Source organism: Elephantulus edwardii, unplaced genomic scaffold (assembly GCF_000299155.1).
Source record: "Elephantulus edwardii isolate Elephantulus edwardi_28Jun2011 unplaced genomic scaffold, EleEdw1.0 scaffold00166, whole genome shotgun sequence".
NCBI lineage: Eukaryota > Metazoa > Chordata > Mammalia > Macroscelidea > Macroscelididae > Elephantulus > Elephantulus edwardii.
The window spans coordinates 3,111,127-3,129,727 of NW_006399916.1; the positions used below are offsets into that span (position 1 = coordinate 3,111,127).

The window sequence follows — 18,601 nt, forward strand, 5'->3', positions numbered from 1 at the left end:
GGTAGGGGGGAGGGGGGAGGGGTTTGTGCGGGGAGAAGGGTGCAACAATGAATGAATGGAATTCCAAAATCTCTGTAGATGTTCATTGAAATGAAAATTAAACAACCTAAATAAAAAAAAAAGTGACCCAACAGAATGTGGAAAGTATTGAATGATATCACTACTATCATATGCAAGATCCTGCTGAAGATTATCCAGAAATGAGTGAAACAGTACATCACCAGAGAACTGCCAGATGTGCAGGCTATGTTTAGAAGAGGCCATAACGTTAGGGACATCATAGCCAACATTAAATGGATGTTGGCTGCAAGCAGAGAGTACCAGAGGAATGTTTTTCTGTGTTTCACTGACTATGCAAAAGCTTTTGACTATGCAGGTCACCACAAATTGTTGCTAACTTTGAGAAGAATGGACTCCTAGAACACTTAATTGTGCTTATGTGAAATCCATATTTGGACCAGGAAGCAGTAGTCAGAACAGAACAGGAAAATACTATTTGGTTCAGGATCAGGAAAGGTGTGCATCAGGGATGCATCCTCTCTCCATACCTCTTCAATCTATATGCAGAACAGATCATTTGGGAGGCTGGACTTTATGAGGAGGAATGTAATATCAGGATTGGAGGAAGATTCATCAACAACCCGTATTATGTAGATGAAACAACCTGGCTTGCTGAAACTGAAGAGGACATGAGTTGTTTGATGCAGAAGGTCAAGGACTGTAGTTTTCAATATAGACTGAAGCTCAACATCAAGAAAACAAAGATCTCACCACTGAGCCAGCTGGCTGCTTCATGATGTACAGAGAAGAGATTTAGAATATTGATAACTTCAGCTTGCTTGGCAAGCAGTAGTCAAGAAATCAAAAGACAAAATGCATTGGGAAAGTCTGTTGTCAGGGACCTCTAGAGTACTGAAGAGCAATGACAATAACTAAAGATGATAGAAGAAGGATGATTGTGGATAGCCAGCAGGCAGGGTTTGGGGGGGAGGTCTGTCTTGGAGAGAGTGAAATTGGGATGCAAGGATTTTGAGGCTTCATCTCACCTAAATTGGGTATGTGGCCCAGAGGGGACTTGTCTTTGGAGAGGGAAATCATGCTTAGTGGGATGGAAGGACAACACAGAAGAAGACGACCCAGGATAAGTTCATTGACTCAGTGACTGGAGAAATGGTATTACGCCTGTCAGAGACAATGAGGTTGGCTCAGGATAGGTCAGATTTCAGAACTAATGTACATAGGGTCGCTATGAGTCACAGACAACTCGATGGCAGATAACAACAAAAGTCATCAGAGTTCATAGATCCTGGATTAGTATATTGTTGTTTTGTTGTTGTTGTTGATTGCCAATAAGTTGAGCATGACTCATAGTGACTCTACGAACAAAAGATCTAATGCCTTTCCATAACAATCATCATTTCTCAAAATTCATAGTTTCCAGAGGCATGTCGTTTAGGAAGTGGATGCCACTCCTGCTTCCAAACCTGTTTTACAACTTGGGAGCTCCACCAAACACTGTCCACATTGGGAAACCATTATGATATTTGATACCCCATGGCACAAGTTTCAGCATCACAGCAAACCCAGGTTACTTCATATAACACATTGACAAAGAATAATGTACAAAGTGGAGAGTGTTCCTCCAAATATAACAGCACTAGTCTCATTTAGCAGTGGTTAAGTGTCATCAAGTTGAATACAACTCATAGCGACCCTTGCACAAAAGACCTGAACTCGGTTCTATAACATCATTTCTGTACATTTATAAAGTTTATAGAGTTTCCAGAGGCATCTAGTTTAGGAAGTGGATGCCACTCCTGCTTCCCAACCTGAATCAATCTGGAAGCACCTCCAAATATTTTACATGTTGGGTAACCCTTATGGTATTTGACACGACGATGGCACAGTGTTCAACATTACAACAATTCCAAGTTATTCCGTACAGGAAATACACAAACTATCGCTGCATCACTTAAAGAATATTCATTCTAAAATTTATAAATTCATTCTAAAATTGATAAATTTATTAATATCCTATGGGATTTTAAAGACACACCCTTAAACAAGCCTCCACCCCTGGTCAAAAGTTCAACTGACACCCACTTTTGAGGGGGAAAAACAGTAATACACATCAAACACAACCCCAAAAACTTCCCTTACATGACTACCATTAAGACATGACCACCATCAAGATGCTAGAAGCCAACTCCTAGAGTGGAGGCTCCAGGCCGGCCCTCCAGATTAGTATCCTCAAATAAAATAATTTCGTATTTCTTTTTCCTATCAAAATGCATTGTCTTAGATCTACTGGCACCACTGAAGAGAAAACAAAACAATGTAGGATATCCTTCCTGTTCCAATTACATCTATGGCAAAAACACTTATGGCTGAACTGTGGAGACTTGAACCAAGACCCATTTGGTCTCAGCAACAATATCCCTGGTGCCATGGCCCTTCTGAATCCAGCTTGAATTTCTAGAAGGGTCCCAGTGCTCATCAGTCTATACCAAAAAGTTTAGAAGACAGTAACGTGACAAATCAATTGGAAGAGTTCCCTATCTTTCCATTTTCCCCCCAAAAGGTCAGTAAGTCACATGGGAGGAGACTGCCCATATTTCTTCCTTGAAACTAGTGAATTCCAACCATGTGCAGACATTAGGAATGGAATTGATGGATCATACAGTAATTCCTCTTGGAAATGTAGAGGGTCAGAAAAGGAGAGGAAGATCTTCAAGAGAGACTGACACAGTGACTGGAACAATGGGCTTAAGCATAGAAGGAAGTGTGAGGATGGTCTGAGATTGGGCTAGGTTTTGATCTGCTGCTGAGATGGTTGCTATACACAGAGGTGACTGGACAACACCTAACAACTTCATAGTCAACTCTGTGTTTAATATGTTGAAGAACTGCCAGACTATTACTGCTGACTGCTCTGAAAAGTATCACAGTAGAAATTCTAGACAGAGTATGAGAAATAAATGTAGAACAAATAAAAAAACCATAACAATGGCTAGGTTTTCTGGTCTTACAGATGCTGATGGAGACTCCCAGTCTGACCCAGAGTTCAACCCTGAATCTAAACTTACCCTTAGCTTCACTTTCATCTAAATAGGTGGTTGTTGTTATTGTTGGTATGTGCCGTGGAGTCATCTGAGACTCATAGCAACCCTATGTACAATAGCCCTAAACTCGCTCAATGCTGTGCCAATTTGTTTGTTTCTGACACACCTATCTCAATTACCCCAGTCACTGAATCAGTCCACCTCATTGAGGGTCTTCTTCTCTTGCGCTGTCCCTTCACCCTCCCAAGCATTACTTCCCTCTCCAAGAACTGATCCCACCTTCCAACATGTCCAAAATACGTCAGACGAAGCTTCAGCATCCTTGCCTCCAGGGAGCAGCCTGGTTTCACCCTCTCCATGTTCTCCTAGCAGTCCATGATATATTTAATACTCTTCTCCAGTACCACAGCTCAAAGGCATGAATTCTTCTTCTATCATCTCTAGTCACTGTCCAGCTTTCTGATGCATAGCAAGTAATTTTAAAGACCATGGCCTGTATTAGGTGCACCTTAAGTCTCCAGACTGACACCTTTGCTCTTCAGTACTTTGGAAAGGTATCTGACAGCAGACTTTTCCAATACAATTCATCTTTTAATTTCCTGGCTGCTAGTACCAAGAGTATTGTTTGTAGACCCAAGCAAACTGAAGCTGATAACCATCTCAATCTCTTCACCATCTATCGTAATTTTTACACCATCTATGCTGTAATTTGCCCAGTGGTGAGAATCTTTGTTTTCTTGATGTTGAACTTCAAACAGTATTGAAGGCTGCAGTCCTTGTCCTTCTGCAGCAAGCACTTCAGGTCCTCCTCAGTTTCAGCAAGCAGAGTCGTGTCATCTGCATATGCTGACTGTAGATGAGTTTATCTACAATCCTGATACCACACTTCTCCTCATAGAGCCTAGCCTCCCAGAGAATCTGTTCTGCATAAAGACTGAAAAGGTATGGAGATAGGACACATCCCTGGAATACACCCTTCCAAATTTTGAACCATGCATTGTTTCCTTTATCTGGTCTGACTACTGCCTCCTGGTCCAAGCATAGGTTTCACATAGCATAGTCAAGTGCTCTGAGACTTCTATTCTTCTCAGAGTCAGCCACCGTTTGTGTCCACATAGGTTGGACAGTAAATAAATATGACAGAAGAAGAATTGATACCTTTGATTTGTGGTGTTGGGAAAGAGTACTGAAATATAATGGACTGCTAAAAGAACAAACAAGTCTGTCTTGGAGGAAATACAACCAACAACATGCACCTTAGAGGAAGGATGGAGAAACTTTACCTTCTATACTCTAGGCATACTGTCAGGAGGATGATTCCTCAGAAAAGGACATCATGCTGGAAAAGATGGCAGTCATAGAAAAAGAAAAAGACACTCAAGAAGATGGAATGACACAGTGATTTTAACCAGATGTACTGACACTGTCTACCACAGTGGGCTCAATGGCAGCTAACAACAACAAGATAAGATGAGCAATAACATCTTGAAGGTACCCACTACTTAAACATTCAATCACACAGGATCAAAAGAACAACCTCTGCCTGGGGAAAAAAACTCAAAAGGCAAGAAATATAGAAGGAATGTTGATGGGCACTTGGGTTGCTTCTAACCCAAGTTTTTCTTTGTTATTGTGAATAACACAGAAATAAACACATGTATGCATAAGTCTGTTTGGATGGTGGTTTTAGTTTCTTGAGGGTATTATTCCCAGTAGGAGAACTGCTGAACCAAATGCTATTTCTATTTCCAAGTTTTTGAGAAAGTGTAAAACCAACTTCCATAGTGGTTGTACCATTTTACACACCCACCAGCAATGAATAATGATTCCAATCTCTCCACAACCTCAACAGCATGTATTGTTTGTGGCTTTGTTGAATTTTGCTATTGTTGGTGGGTGAGATGATATCAATAAATGGATAGGAAACCTATGGTATACAATGGAATGCTACAAAACACTTAAAAACAAAAAAACTCATAAAACATTATATAACATGGGTAACCTTGGAGGACATTATGCTGAGTGAAATATCTCAGTCACAAAAGGACAAATACTGCATTGCACCACTGTTACAAAGCAGGTATGATCTGAAGGTGTTAAGAAGAGAATAAGAGTTGACAGATAATAAACATTACATTGCAACAGATGAAGGAAATAACTGTTTAAAAGAAATATATGATTACGCATTATACATAGGACAAAAGCCCAGAATAAGAGGTACATTGCAAAGAGGACTGGAGGGACAGGAATGTACAGCAATGAATGAATATTTTTTTTTAAAAAGGGAACTGTAGGGGAGGAAGGGATTGGGAGTAAAATGCGTAACAATGAATGAATGAAAATCTAACTTTCTTTAAACTTTCGTTAAAATCACAATTAAAAGAAAAAATATTAAAAAAGAATGAGGAAGTGAGAATCACAGGAAGCAGGAAGATTGTTGTTATGATGTGGGGGTTGTAATTCAGATTGTAAAACAAAATGTGTATAAGTGATTGAATTGAAAACCAACTTACTCTGTAAAGCTTCACTCAAATCACAATAATTTTTTTTCAAAGAGTGGGGAAAAGAATCCCTACCAAAATACATCATCTTAGGCCATCATTATATGTTTCTTCTCAATGCAGACACATTGCCATTGAAGAGATGGGCCTCCAGTGGAGCTCACCCCAGCACCCCAAGGCCCTGAGGCATGGCAAAAGCAAGGAGACTTGTTCATAAATGTCTGCACAATGACAGTAAAAGGATCTGAAATTATTAAATGACACATAAACATACAACTTAAGAAATTATCTTATGATTATTTTACATGCAAATAATTGCTCAACCTTAACCATGTAATTAAGACAAATATAACTTTCCTTTTCAAACAACGTCCTTCAGGCTCCATCTGCCTCTTTCTGACTCATCTTCCTCAAGTCATGACGGGGCATCCATTTTAATCTAGTTTCACTAGCGAAAACATGCTGAGAAAAGGGAGAGGCACAGATGTGTTCTTCACCGATACTGCAATCTAGAAATAGTCCTGATACTCAATCCAACTACACATTGAGATTAACTTGGTAGAGATATTACAACATAAATTCAAACAAAAAATTCCTGGAGCAAAGAGACGGCTTCAACATACACAGGATGGCAGGGCAGGCCCAAAACAATGCCAGCATATCTCTGAAAATTTATCTAGTTTTCCAAGTATCACCAATTATCAAAATAATTGGGACTATCATGGTGGTGGGTCCATGGAAAGTGTTTGTTCACTAACCAGAAGGCCCATGGGTCAAGGACACCAGCTGTTTCAAAGGAGAAAAAAAAATGCTGTCTGCATCCATAAAGATATCAGCCTTAAAAGCCTAATAGGGCAATCCCACTCTGTCCTAGTATCACTACAAATTGGAATTGGCCCACATTGGTTTTGGGGGAGTAGTGCAAACAGTATGAGGCTCTGATAACCTAGTTGGTAAACAGTCGTGCTGCCAACCCAAAGGCGGGAGGTTCAAACCCACCAATTATTACTCCAAGAAAGAAGATGGGCAATGGCCCGTGTGCTGTACAGCCTCTGAAAACCCAGTGGTGGGGGGGGGAGGGTGTCAGATATGTGTTGGCTCTGACTTCATGACGTACAACAACAAGGGTGCAAACAAAACATTCGGCTGCTCAGAGACGTGATGAGCTGACCAGAACCCAATAAAGAGAAGATGATCCATGCTGTGAGCCAGGGTCAATTGCTGCAACCTGAGGGCTGGCTCTGGGCTGGTCTATGCTTTGGATGCAGAGGCTCAAAGTTTCCAAGTTGAACAGAGGACCCTTCAGCAAAAGGGACAGGTTTGTTCCCTCAGAGCACTGGCTCGAGAGGGATGGGTAAACCAAAATTGACTATATGAAAAGGGAATAGTAGTAGAGCATGAAGCATAAAGGAGCTGGCTTGCATGATTTTACAAAAGTAGTTATTAAGTAAGATGACTGTAAATGGATAAAAAAACCCTCAATACAAATTAACAAAATATAATGTAAATTACAGACTAACATGCAGGCACACACACATGCACACACAATACAAGGACATAGTCATTAATCACTCATTAATATTTAATAAGGCACTAACATGGTAAAAAAAATGGAAAGAAAAACAAACCCATATAACCCCATGTGACTGCTAACTGAAAAATTGGAGGTCTTATTCTACTCATTAGTTTTCAGAAGAAAAGTTGGTGACCTATTCCTGGAAAATCAGTCAAGAAAACTCTCTGGAACACAGCTCTCCTATCACACACATGGATTACCACTAACTGGGAGCAACTCCAGAGCAACTGGTTCAGCAGCCTCTAAAGTAAAATGGCACTGACATTGAGGTTGGAGGGAACCTAAGAAAAAAGAGGGTAAATAATGTACACTGCATTGAAACAGATGAGGGAGAGAACTGTTTAAAAGGAATATAGGATTAGGCATTGTTTTCATGAGATATTACAGAAAAAGAAATGCATATTAAAGTGGACTGTGGATTGGGTGGGGATTGTGTAACAATGAAAGATTTTTATTTTTTTTCTTCAAAGAGAAAAACGAACTGGGGAAGGGTTGGGCAGGCAGGAAAATGTGCAATAATGAATGAATGGGGGAAAATTAAATAGAAAGAATATGCTGTAAAAATTATATATGTTGCATTAAAAAATAATGAATTAAAAATATTTTAATAAAAAAGAAGAAAGAGAGAAAAAAAGAATGAGCAGAAAACCCACTCCGTAACAACACAGATTCCCTAACAGCCAGGAGAGGTGGGTTCAGACATCACAGTCAGTGAGCTTAGTCAAAGAGCCCTGGATCTATCGTTTAGCTTCAAACTCTTGAGAGTCTCATTAAAAAATTTAAAAAAAAAATCACATTCTAAAACAAAACTATGTCCAATCATTCTTGGATTGTAAGCCTTAGCAACAGTCAGGAGCCTTTCCTGACACACTTATACTTGTTTCTAAAGATCAGCGTCTTCTCTGTGATGTAGTTTTGCCTTTCTTCTTGCAAACTATGTTCACACTTGTCTTCCACATGGGGAAGATCTTGTAAACTTTCCTGTGATAACTGGGTAAGCACTGCATCCTCTGACTAAGTAACATGAACAATTAAAAGAACATTGCTTCTTGTGTCAAGTATCTTACATATATTTTCTTAGTTCTTTGCAACAGCTTGAAGTAAGCAAAGTAAAGCAAGCAATCATTGCTATCAAGTCAGAAACAACTCATAGCACAACTGACCCTTCAGCAGATTTTCAGGGGCTGTAAACTGAAGGGAAGGAGGCTGCCCCTTTTTCTCCCTTGGTATAGCTAGTGGATTTGAACAGCCTGCCTTTGGGATGCCAGGGAAATGCTTTACCCACTAGAGATCATATTTAAACTGCTTTTTACAGACAAGATAACTATATTTCCAGATTTTAAGTCACTTGCATAAGTTAAAAACTAGGAAGTGGTGAAGCCAACATCCAAACCCAAGCCCGTGGATTGAAAGCCCTTTCTCTCATCCACAGTACCTATAGAAAGAACTAAAAGAGCTGCTGGCATCACTTGGTTTCTCATTTCAAAAGAAGAGGCTGAAGCTCCAACTCAATATGACTACGGCAGCCACTTCATTCTCCATTGCCTTCCACTGATTGATTTCCCAGCTACTCCCTCTAACTCCCATCTATTTTGACTATTTTGTTGACTCTTTTACTCACATCTTACACATCAGTGTTCATCAGGAATCCCTCTCAAGCCTTCCTGCCTAGTGAGTCTCTCTTAGTATTTTGTAACCTTGTGAAAGTTACATCAAAATAGGTCCAGTCCAAAGCTCACTGCTATCGAGTTGATCCAAACTGATAAATTCAACTCACTGGCATGACTCCAAGCTGATTTTCCAGTGGGTTCTCAGAGGCTGTAAATTACACATAAGGTGAATGTTCATTTTTCTCCCATGGAACAGTTGGGAGATTAGAACTGCCTACCTTTGGGTTGGCAGGACAACTCTTCACCCACTAGGCCACCAGAGTTCCTGTACTGAAAAACAGACTGCCACAATTAGTGATTCTCTCTCCATCTAAGTGAACTTACTTCATACATCCATTCTTTCCACTCTGAATGATTTGTGATTTAGACCCAACTGAAGTATATTCTAAAATCCAGCAATTCTCATTTTCTTCATGATATGTCACAGAACTTCGATACTCACTTGTATCTAAAATCCTATTCCGTTTTCATGTCAGCTTTGAACCCACTCCTTCAATCCTTCATACCACTTGAGCCGTCTTCAATTCAGGCCAAGCAGAGATTTGCCCTGACTAGACACACTCTCTCATAATCCACAAACCAGGCCATCCCTGTGTCAGTCAATTCTTCTGAAATGGCCCTGTGTCCAGTGTCCTCTCCATTCCGAGGGCTGCTATCCAGATTAAGGCTCTCTTTGCCTCTCCTGGGTCTAATGCCATCACCTTCTATTAGTTTCCCAAAATTTGCGGAAATTCACCACTGGCAATCTGAGGTTTTATACTGCAACAAACGAGATGCTATTTTAAAAAAGACGTGGCCACTTCATCCATACTCACACTTCCTCCTACTTCAGAGTAAAAGCTTGCCCCTGGGAATTGACTGAGGCCCCTTCAGAAGTTATCTTGCCTAGTTGTCCACTTGTTATCATCCACCTGACACTCTTGTTTATTCTGAAACACCTGCTATTCCTTCTGTACCTAAGCCATCCTTCTATTTACCACTGCTTCCTCCAGTTCCTTTGCATCCCTGCATACATACCCCGTTAACATGACTAACAGCTTCTCCCTGAAGCAGAAAATTAGATAAAGAATTTCCAGTCTCAACCCTTCATTCTTCCCTATAAACAGAGCAGCCTGAAAAGAGAGATAAGACCACTATCCTGGCCTTCTGATATCCTCACAGTGTTAGCACCACTTTTGCTTCAAGTGCAGTGAAAATTAAATTTCTAAATTTCGTCTGTAACTTTGACGTCACTGTGAACTGAAGAAATAGTTACTTTTAGGCACTAAAGAATAGTCATCTATGCATGCACATTTATACTGTGAGAAATGCCTCCCTAAAGAGATACAGATTTGTGTAAGCACACAACGCATCACCCTGAGCTTGGTACCAACCTCCGCTGCTCGTCCCCATGGTCGCCGGCAGGCACAGTGAGGCATTCATCCATGTGGCCATGCAGCAGCCGGAGAACATCCCCACCGATCAGATACCCTGGAAAGAGAAGTCATTTTCTGTGACAGCCAAATGTCATTGGTCCCAAATCCTAACTTCATATATAGAGATAGAGAACTCTAGTGGGGCTTAAGGCACTTGAAAGGGCCACAGAGAGAGATATATCAGGTGCCAGCTCAGCTCCAGGCTCCTGAACCCACAGTCAGTAATGTTCTCACCATAAAACAACAAAAAAATACTGCCATCTAATCAATCCCAACTCCTGCGAGCCCCACCCCATCAGGTTCCCCAAAGTACCAGCATTAACAAGAGGAGGTTGCCTCATCTTCCTCTCACTGAGCAGCTGATGGCTTCAACCTGCTAAACTTTCTGTTAGAAGTCTAACACTTAACCTACTACCTCACAAGGGTTCCTATGACTGCCATAACGCCCCTTGCTAAAAATGTAGAAAAGGCAGAGGATCAGATATGCATGTAAAGTAAATAAAAATAACCAAATCCACTGCCCTCAAATTGATTCCAAATCACAGTGTCATCCATAAAGTTTCTGAGGCTTTAAGTCTTAACAGGAACAGGCTGCTTTATGTCTCACCCATAGAGGGATTAGTGGATTTGAACCATCAACCTTTTGATTGTTGTTGTTAGGTGCTGTCAAGTCAAGCACGACTCATAGCGACCCGTGACAATAGATCGAAATCTTGTCCTATCTTGTGCCAACCTCATTGTCTCTCATCTACTTGAGCCCATTGCTGCAGTCACATCAATCCATCTCAAAAAGCCCAGAAATTGAAATTAAGCATCTTCAAATGTGAGTCTCAGAATCTTTATATTTTTAATTGACTTTCATAGTATGAAGCATTCCTAAGGGTATCATGGTGGCACAGTCAATTAGGGAGCTGCCCTGCTGACCCAAACGCGGCACTTCTCTCTGGTGGTTCAAATCCATCAGCTGCTTCGTGGAAGAAAGGTGGACAAGCTCCTGTGTGCGACATGCAGCCTCTCAAAACCTGCCGGAAGCGGCAGTGCAGTGTAAAGGGAGGTGAAAGAGTTCCTATGGGTGTCAATGGTTAGCATGCTGCTTAAATCAAAAGGTGGGAGGTTGGGGCCATCTATGCTCACATGAAAAGGCAGGCCTGATGACCTGCTTCTGAAAAGCCGCCCACTGGATACTCGGTGGAGCATAACCCTGAGCTGACACACACAGAGCTGAGTCAGAACTGACTCGGCGGAAAGGGAATTAAGTGGGGACAATCAGAGCAAATGAAATATTAGCCCTGCAAACGCTGCTCTGCAAATACTATTCTGATGCAATCATAAGGCTCATCCTCCGGAAGGAGAAACCTTGGCAGGAGGCTGACTGAATGGTATGCTGAGGCTGGCGACGAGTAGCATATAACCCCCAGAAAGTGAGCCCCAAACACACATAGAAAGGTGAAAGATGACAATGGCATTTTAAAAAAAGGAAAAGTTATTTATTTAGCAATGGAAATGAGATTTTTCTAGTAGCTTTTTGAGGAAGAGAGCTCGGGTGGCCTAATGGTAAGGAGCTTTGTTGAAATCCCAAAGGCACACAGTTCAAATCCACCAGCTGCTCTGTGGGAGAAGGATGGGCAATCTCCTCCTGTGTGATTTACTGCCTCTGAAAACCCATTGGAGTGCCAATCACAGGGCGAGTCTGACTCAACAGGACATAAAAACACCACGACTGAGTAAGGAGTTACCAATCCAAAAGCAAGCAGTTCAAATCTGCCAGCTGCTCTGAGAAGGATGGGCAATCTCCTGTGTGATTTACTGCCTCTGAAAACCCACTGTAGACTCAGCTAAGGGCCAGTTTAGACTAAACGGTACACAACTGTATACAACTGAATTATGCTGCCAGTTCAAAAGCAAGTGGTTCAAATTCATCAGCTGTTCTTCCTCCGGTGTAATTTACAGTCACTGAAAACCCCACTGGAAGGTCAGCTCTGGGTCAGTACAGACTCAAGGGCCATGAGTGTCCACATTACATAGCCTGATGATGCTGATGCTGACAAGCCATCATTCCAGCACTCCCACATGACTGTCACTCTGCATGAAGAAAGGCCACTGTGACTAGAATGGAAGTCTTACCTTGGGCAGTCTCACTCCCTGAGCTGATGGGGGCCACGCTCCATAGGGTCTGCTGGAAGGCTGCATCTACATGCAGGCTGCCACTGCCGTAGGACAGGTGCTAGAAGAGAGGAGAGAGAAGCTTCACCATGGGCCCTCACAGGCCTCAGCACACAGCGCTCTGGATACCCAGACCTTGCATTCCAGAACGGCACTGTCCAAAAAGATCACATTTCCATGCTATCCTTCAGAAAATAAGACACAAGTAGAAAATCAATGTAACAGTCTCATTTGCACCTACATACTTTTTAGCTTCATTCAAAGAATTCCTAACTTGGACCAGGCAATCAAAACTCACGACCAGGTTAGAGGATTCAAAATATCCAAATACAGTGGTGAATAATCAAAAAGGAATATATTTCTAAAACCAGGCTATGGTTGAAGGCTGACAGGACAGGGATCAAGAACTTATAATTGAAATTCTCATCTTTCATATGTAGCACTGAATCTCTGCTGAAGCAGCCTCTTCATCTTACGTGGACCTTCAGGAACCACTGCAAAACAATATAACAGCCATTCGAAGGTACTGTCGAGGCAGCTTTGCCTCGTGTTGTTGTGGACCATAGCGTCGGAACTGACACACGGATGAACCCCTTGTGGGTTTTCGGAGGCAGTTAACCACACATGAGCAGACTGTCCAAATCTCTCCCGCAGAGCACCTGGTGGATTTGAAGTGCTCACTTTGCATTTGCAGTGTAATTCCTTACCACCAAGCCACTATCAATCCCGAGAGTACTGGTTTGAAGACACCAGCTGCTCTGCAGAAGGATGGGCAACCTCCTCCCATGCAATTACTTACATCTGAAAACCCACTGAAGGGTCAGTAATGGATCGGTTCTGACTCTACAGCACACAACAAACTCACACACACACAAGAAGTCACCACAGGTATCACAGAACAAATCACTCAGTCCCATGCCATTCTCACAATCCATGCAGAACCTGAGCCCACACTAGCTACTGTGTTGATCCATCTTAATGGGAGTTTCTGTCTTTTTCCACTGACCTTCTCCTTTATCTACTATGATGATTCTGTCCAGTGATTGGTTTCTCCTGATGAATACCCAAAGTAAGCAGGACAATGTCTCATCATCCTTGATCCTAAGTCGCATTCTTACTATGCTATCTTCAAAACCAGCTCATTCATTCTCTTGGCTGTCCATCATATAACCAACCTTCTCCACCAACACCACAATTGAAAGGCATCAGTTCTTCTTTGATCTTCTATCTTTGTCCAACTTTCCTATGAATACAAGCTGATGGAAAACATCATGGCTTACGTCAAACACATCTGTGTTTTGTATTTAAGCAAAGTGACATATTTGCTTTGTAACACTTGAAAGAGGTCTTCTACAGCACAAATATCACCACTGTAATAAGTCGTTTATTAGCTTCTACTGCTATCAACTATAATTGATTCAAACAGAAGAGTCGCTCACTTCACTTTCCTCACCATTTATCCATGAGGCTTTTACTGATCCAGTTGTAAGAATTTTTGTTGTCTTTAGATTCAGCTTCAATTCATGCTAAAGCTGTAGTGTTTCATATAACTCAGCTTCTCATTTTATTTGATCAGCATACAGATTGCATAAGTAATATGAACAAATACAAATCTGCCATGTACTTTCCCCATTTTTAAAATTTAATTTTTTAAAAAAATTATTTTATATTGGTTTACTTACAACATTCATCTACATTGTGTTTCACACTATTCTTCATTCGCATGTTTTGTACTATCATTCCCATTCATTATGTTTTATAAAATTAATCACCATTGAACTATGCTCATCATTAACCCTGTCTTTCCAGATCCCTGCCAAATCTTTTCCATTTTTTTTACCAACCCTTCACCCACTCACCAGATTGTGCAACCCTATGATTCTCCTCTGCCCATCTTCATGCCTCTGCTCTCTCCACTTGGATCTTAAGACATATTTTATTAGTTATCTTTATATTCTATAATAATGGTCCTATGCAGTATTTGTCTTTATGAGACTGAGTTGGTTCACTCAGCATAATGCTCCCCAGTTTCTCCCAAGTTATGCAGTAATTTTTGAAATCACTGCTCCTGAGTGCTGTATAGTATTCCTTGTGTGAATGTACCACAGTTTCTCAATTCATTCAATTGTGTTCGCACATTTGGGCTATTTCCATGTTATTGTGATTGTGAATAATACTGCTATGAAGATTGATTTTATTTGTGTTTCAGTTCTAATTTTCTTAGGGTATATTTCTAGCAATGGGATAGCTGAGTCATATGGAATTTCTATGGTCAGTTTTTTGAGGAAATGCCAAACTGCATTCTAGAATTGTTGTACCATTTTACAATCCCACCAACAGTGTATGAAAATTTCTCTCTCCAAAGTCACTCTTGGCACCAGCAGCCAAGAAATTAAAAGACATATTATGATGGGAAAGTCTGCTGTTAGGGACCTTTCCAGAGTATTGAAGAGCAATGGTGTCACTCTAGAGACTAAAGTGTGCTTGATACAGACAATGGTCTTTGCAATCACTTGTTATGCATCAGAGATCTGGACAATGACCAGGGATGATAGAAGGAGAATTGATGCCTTTGAACTGTGGTGCTGGAGAAAAGTATTGAATACACCATGGACTGCTAAGAAAATAAACAGGTTCATCCTGGAGAAGGTTAAACCAGGCTTCTCTTTGGAGGCAAGGATTCTTAAGCTTCGTCTGACATACTTTGGACATGTTGCAAGGAGGGACCAGTCCTTGGAAGGGGATGTCATGCTTGGGAGGGTGAAGGGACAGCACAGGAGAGAAAGACCCTCTTTGAGATGGATTGATTTAATGACTGGAGTAGTGGGGGTGAGTGTGTTAGAGACAGTTGGATTGGCACAGGACAGAGCGTGATTTAGGGCTGTTGTGCATAGGGTCGCTATGGCAAGTGACTCAACGGCACATAACAACAACAACCATATATTTCCTAACATTTATAGTTTGCTGTCCTGTTAAACTTTGTCACTGTTCTGTTAGGTAGTATCTCACTGTGGCTTCAATTTGTATCTTTCCTACTTCCAGTTATTTTTGAGCATTTCTTCATGTGTCTGTTGGCCATTCGTATGTCTGCATTCCTTAATTTTTGTTCAAATGACTGTCTCTTGGTTCATGCAGAAGTTTGACAAGATCACAATTAAGTGTCCTGGAATTCTTTGCAGTGTTATGCATAGTTTATAATTCACACAGTTGACTGTCTTCACAGAATTGATAAAATACAGGCAGACACCTTTCTGGCATTCTCAGCTTTTGGCCAAGATCTACCTGCCATTAGCAGTGATGACGCTCACACACCTTCTGTTCTGCATCCCTTATACAACAGCCACTAGATGGCGATATTTCCTAGCAGTTATCCTCAATCAGGCTCACATTTCTTTCCCCATCCCGAAAATTCTTCTTAAAAGTAGAAATGTTATAAAAGGCAATAACATATCATATTTCATATAATAAGAGTAAAAAACACATGAATTTAAAAAAAATTATAACTAAAAAAGTGTACAATATCAATTTATTTGTTCAGTCACTTAGTCTATTTCAAGAATTTCTAACTTCTTAGAACTGGTTAGAATCTTCCCAGTAAATCCCACCAGTTACCCTCCTCCTTCTCTGCAATGCTTCCACACTGATGTCAGCCTGCATGATGTGATCACTGTGTATGCATTACACAGACTTTCTAAGTATCTTTAAAAGGGTCTTTTCTCTAAATATACTATAATCGCATCACCCTACACAGGTATTTTGTTCTCTTTCTCTTAAAAACTAAACTGAAGACATTTTGGTCATTGTGACAGGTTCACTGATAATAACTTTTCAACCAAAATGTTTAAATGTTCACCAGCTGTTACATCAGAGCCAGCAATAATTCATTCTTACTTAGGTCCTTATTTCGAAAGCTGTCTGCTTTTAGACAAACTCTTCTCCACCTCAGTCTTGTCACTTGGTCATAATAGCAGTCTAGATTCCTTCATGAACAATTTGCTTCCCCCTTATGCTACATTCTTTTCATTGACTGTCATAATTTCCATTGCCGTTACAGAAATATCATAGATGGAAAGGCATGGCAGCTTCATCGTTGCAACTCTGGGTGGTAGACTCCATCCTCCTGACCAAACTTAATGGCAACTCCACACTTCAGAACTAGCTTGGTTGAGAACCTGCCTCTTTGATTTCTGAGAAGTCATGGCTGTACCCTTTGAGACCCTAGAAGTCCAGAGGTCTCATCCTTTAAGACCTAGTCAGCTTTGCCTTCCAGGCACCTTTCAATAGTTCTCTTGAGCTCCACAATGCTCCAAGGACTATCCTTTTGTTTTTCTTTAAGGACAGGAGAGGAACTCCTTTGGCTCTCCCTGCTTATGGAATCCCAATAGGCAGATAGAGTTCTCTCCTTTCTCTGATTCTCTGTGTACTCCACTCTAAGTTCATAAATTTTCTGCTATGGCAGTTGGTAAGATCCAGCTCAGTGTCTTTAACAAAAGATTGTGAAGACATGTTCCTGATAAAAATCCTAGAACCTTTTACTTCCATACTAGTTCATTTGTAGGAAATGTAGGACAAGTTCTTTCTTTTCACATCATATCATGCAGCTAAGAGAAATCACACTCTCCCTTGAAGATCTTGCTTAGAAATCTCTTCAGCCGGATAAAGGTCACCAATTCTACCAAACTTCCACCACGATTTCCACAGTTTTACCTGTCATCAAATATTTGACTATAACTAATTGGGGTCCATCTGATTCAGTCCATAGTCTTTTTGATCACTTGCTATGCATCTGAGAGCTGGACAATGGATAAGGATGACATAAAAAGAATTGACACCTTTGAGCTGAGGTGCTGGAGAAGAGCACTGAACATTTGTCCCATGGATGAGTAAGAGATGTCTTGGAGAGGGTGCATCCAGAGTGCTCTTTGGAGGCAAGAATGATAAAGCTTCACCCACATACTTTGGACATGTTGCTAGGACGCTCTGTTCTTTGGAGAAGGACATGATGCTGGGAAGGGTGGAGGGTCAGTGAAGGAAAGGAAGACCCTCAACCAGGTAGACTGACATGGTGGCTGCCACAGTGGATTCTTGTGTGTCAGGAAGTGTGAGGATAGTGCATGATAGGACAGGCTTAAGATATTTTGTTCATAAGGTTGCTATGAGTCATACTAGACTTGACGGCACCTAACAACAACAATTTGGACATGTTCTTTGTCACAGCATAAAAACACTACCCTTCTTTCACTGTCCAAGCACAAATTCATCACTCTCTTTTAAAGTTCACAGACAGCACATTAACAGCCACATTCTATTACTGTGTCATGTATTCCCTAAAATAATACGGAATTCCCTGTGGCTTTCCTCACTCCTTTCTCAGCCCTTCCCAGAAGGCCCATTGGTATCCATAATTCTACCAAGAGTGTCTTCCAAACCATCTAAGCTTTTACTATTACATACTTTCAAACTCTCCCAGACTGTATCCATTTTTCTCTGCCAAAATTACTTCCACATTTTAGGTCCATGTTAGAGCAGCACCTCGCTCTTCTATTACCGAATTCTGCCTTTGTTATCTAATGTTCCTACAACAAGCTAATTTATTTTCTCACAATGTAGGAGCTGGGAGTCTGAATTGAGAGCACCAAGCTTTTAGGAAGAGCTCTCTCTCTTTCTACTCTGGGTGAAGGTCCTGCGTGATCTTCATGTAGCCAAGTATCTCTCTTCCCTCATCTCTTCTCTGCTCACTTATTTAATCTCTTTTTTGGCTCATAAGAGATTGAGTCAAAATACACTCTGCTCTAAACCTACTTCATTAACATAACAGACAACCTATTCCCAAAGAGAATTATAACCACAAGGCACAAGGTTAGGATTTGAGAGGAACATGATATCAGAGGCATAATTCATCTATAACATTTAGAAATAAAGCATATCAAAGTACATTTTCTGCACAATGAAAATATTTGGTTTATTTATTTATTTTCCTTCTTGCTTTAGTAATTGGTTCTGAACTGCATCCCAGCATTTAACACTGAATGCGATGCATAAAGGTCAATCAAATATTTTTTTTAAAGTAGAATAAATATTTCAAGTTATCTCATAAATATCCTTCAATGACCTAAACTGCAAATAAACCATCAAGCAATATGAATTTTACCAAATCATTAAAAGTTAATTAAACTATGTTTCATTTTATTTTTTAAATAAGTATATATCATGT

General features: G+C 40.7%; 1 protein-coding gene across 1 annotated transcript in view; it reads right to left on the reverse strand.

Annotated features, from left to right (window-relative positions):
- The window catches only part of RYR2 (ryanodine receptor 2 (cardiac)), an 814,526-nt gene that overhangs the window by 602,643 nt on the left and 193,282 nt on the right, over window positions 1-18,601 (reverse strand). The window contains exons 9-10 of the mRNA XM_006895387.1: window positions 12,349-12,448; window positions 10,183-10,279 (exon numbers count right to left, since the gene is read on the reverse strand). Of these exons, the coding sequence (XP_006895449.1) occupies window positions 10,183-10,279; window positions 12,349-12,448 (197 nt within the window). The remainder of the gene's footprint in view (window positions 1-10,182; window positions 10,280-12,348; window positions 12,449-18,601) is intronic.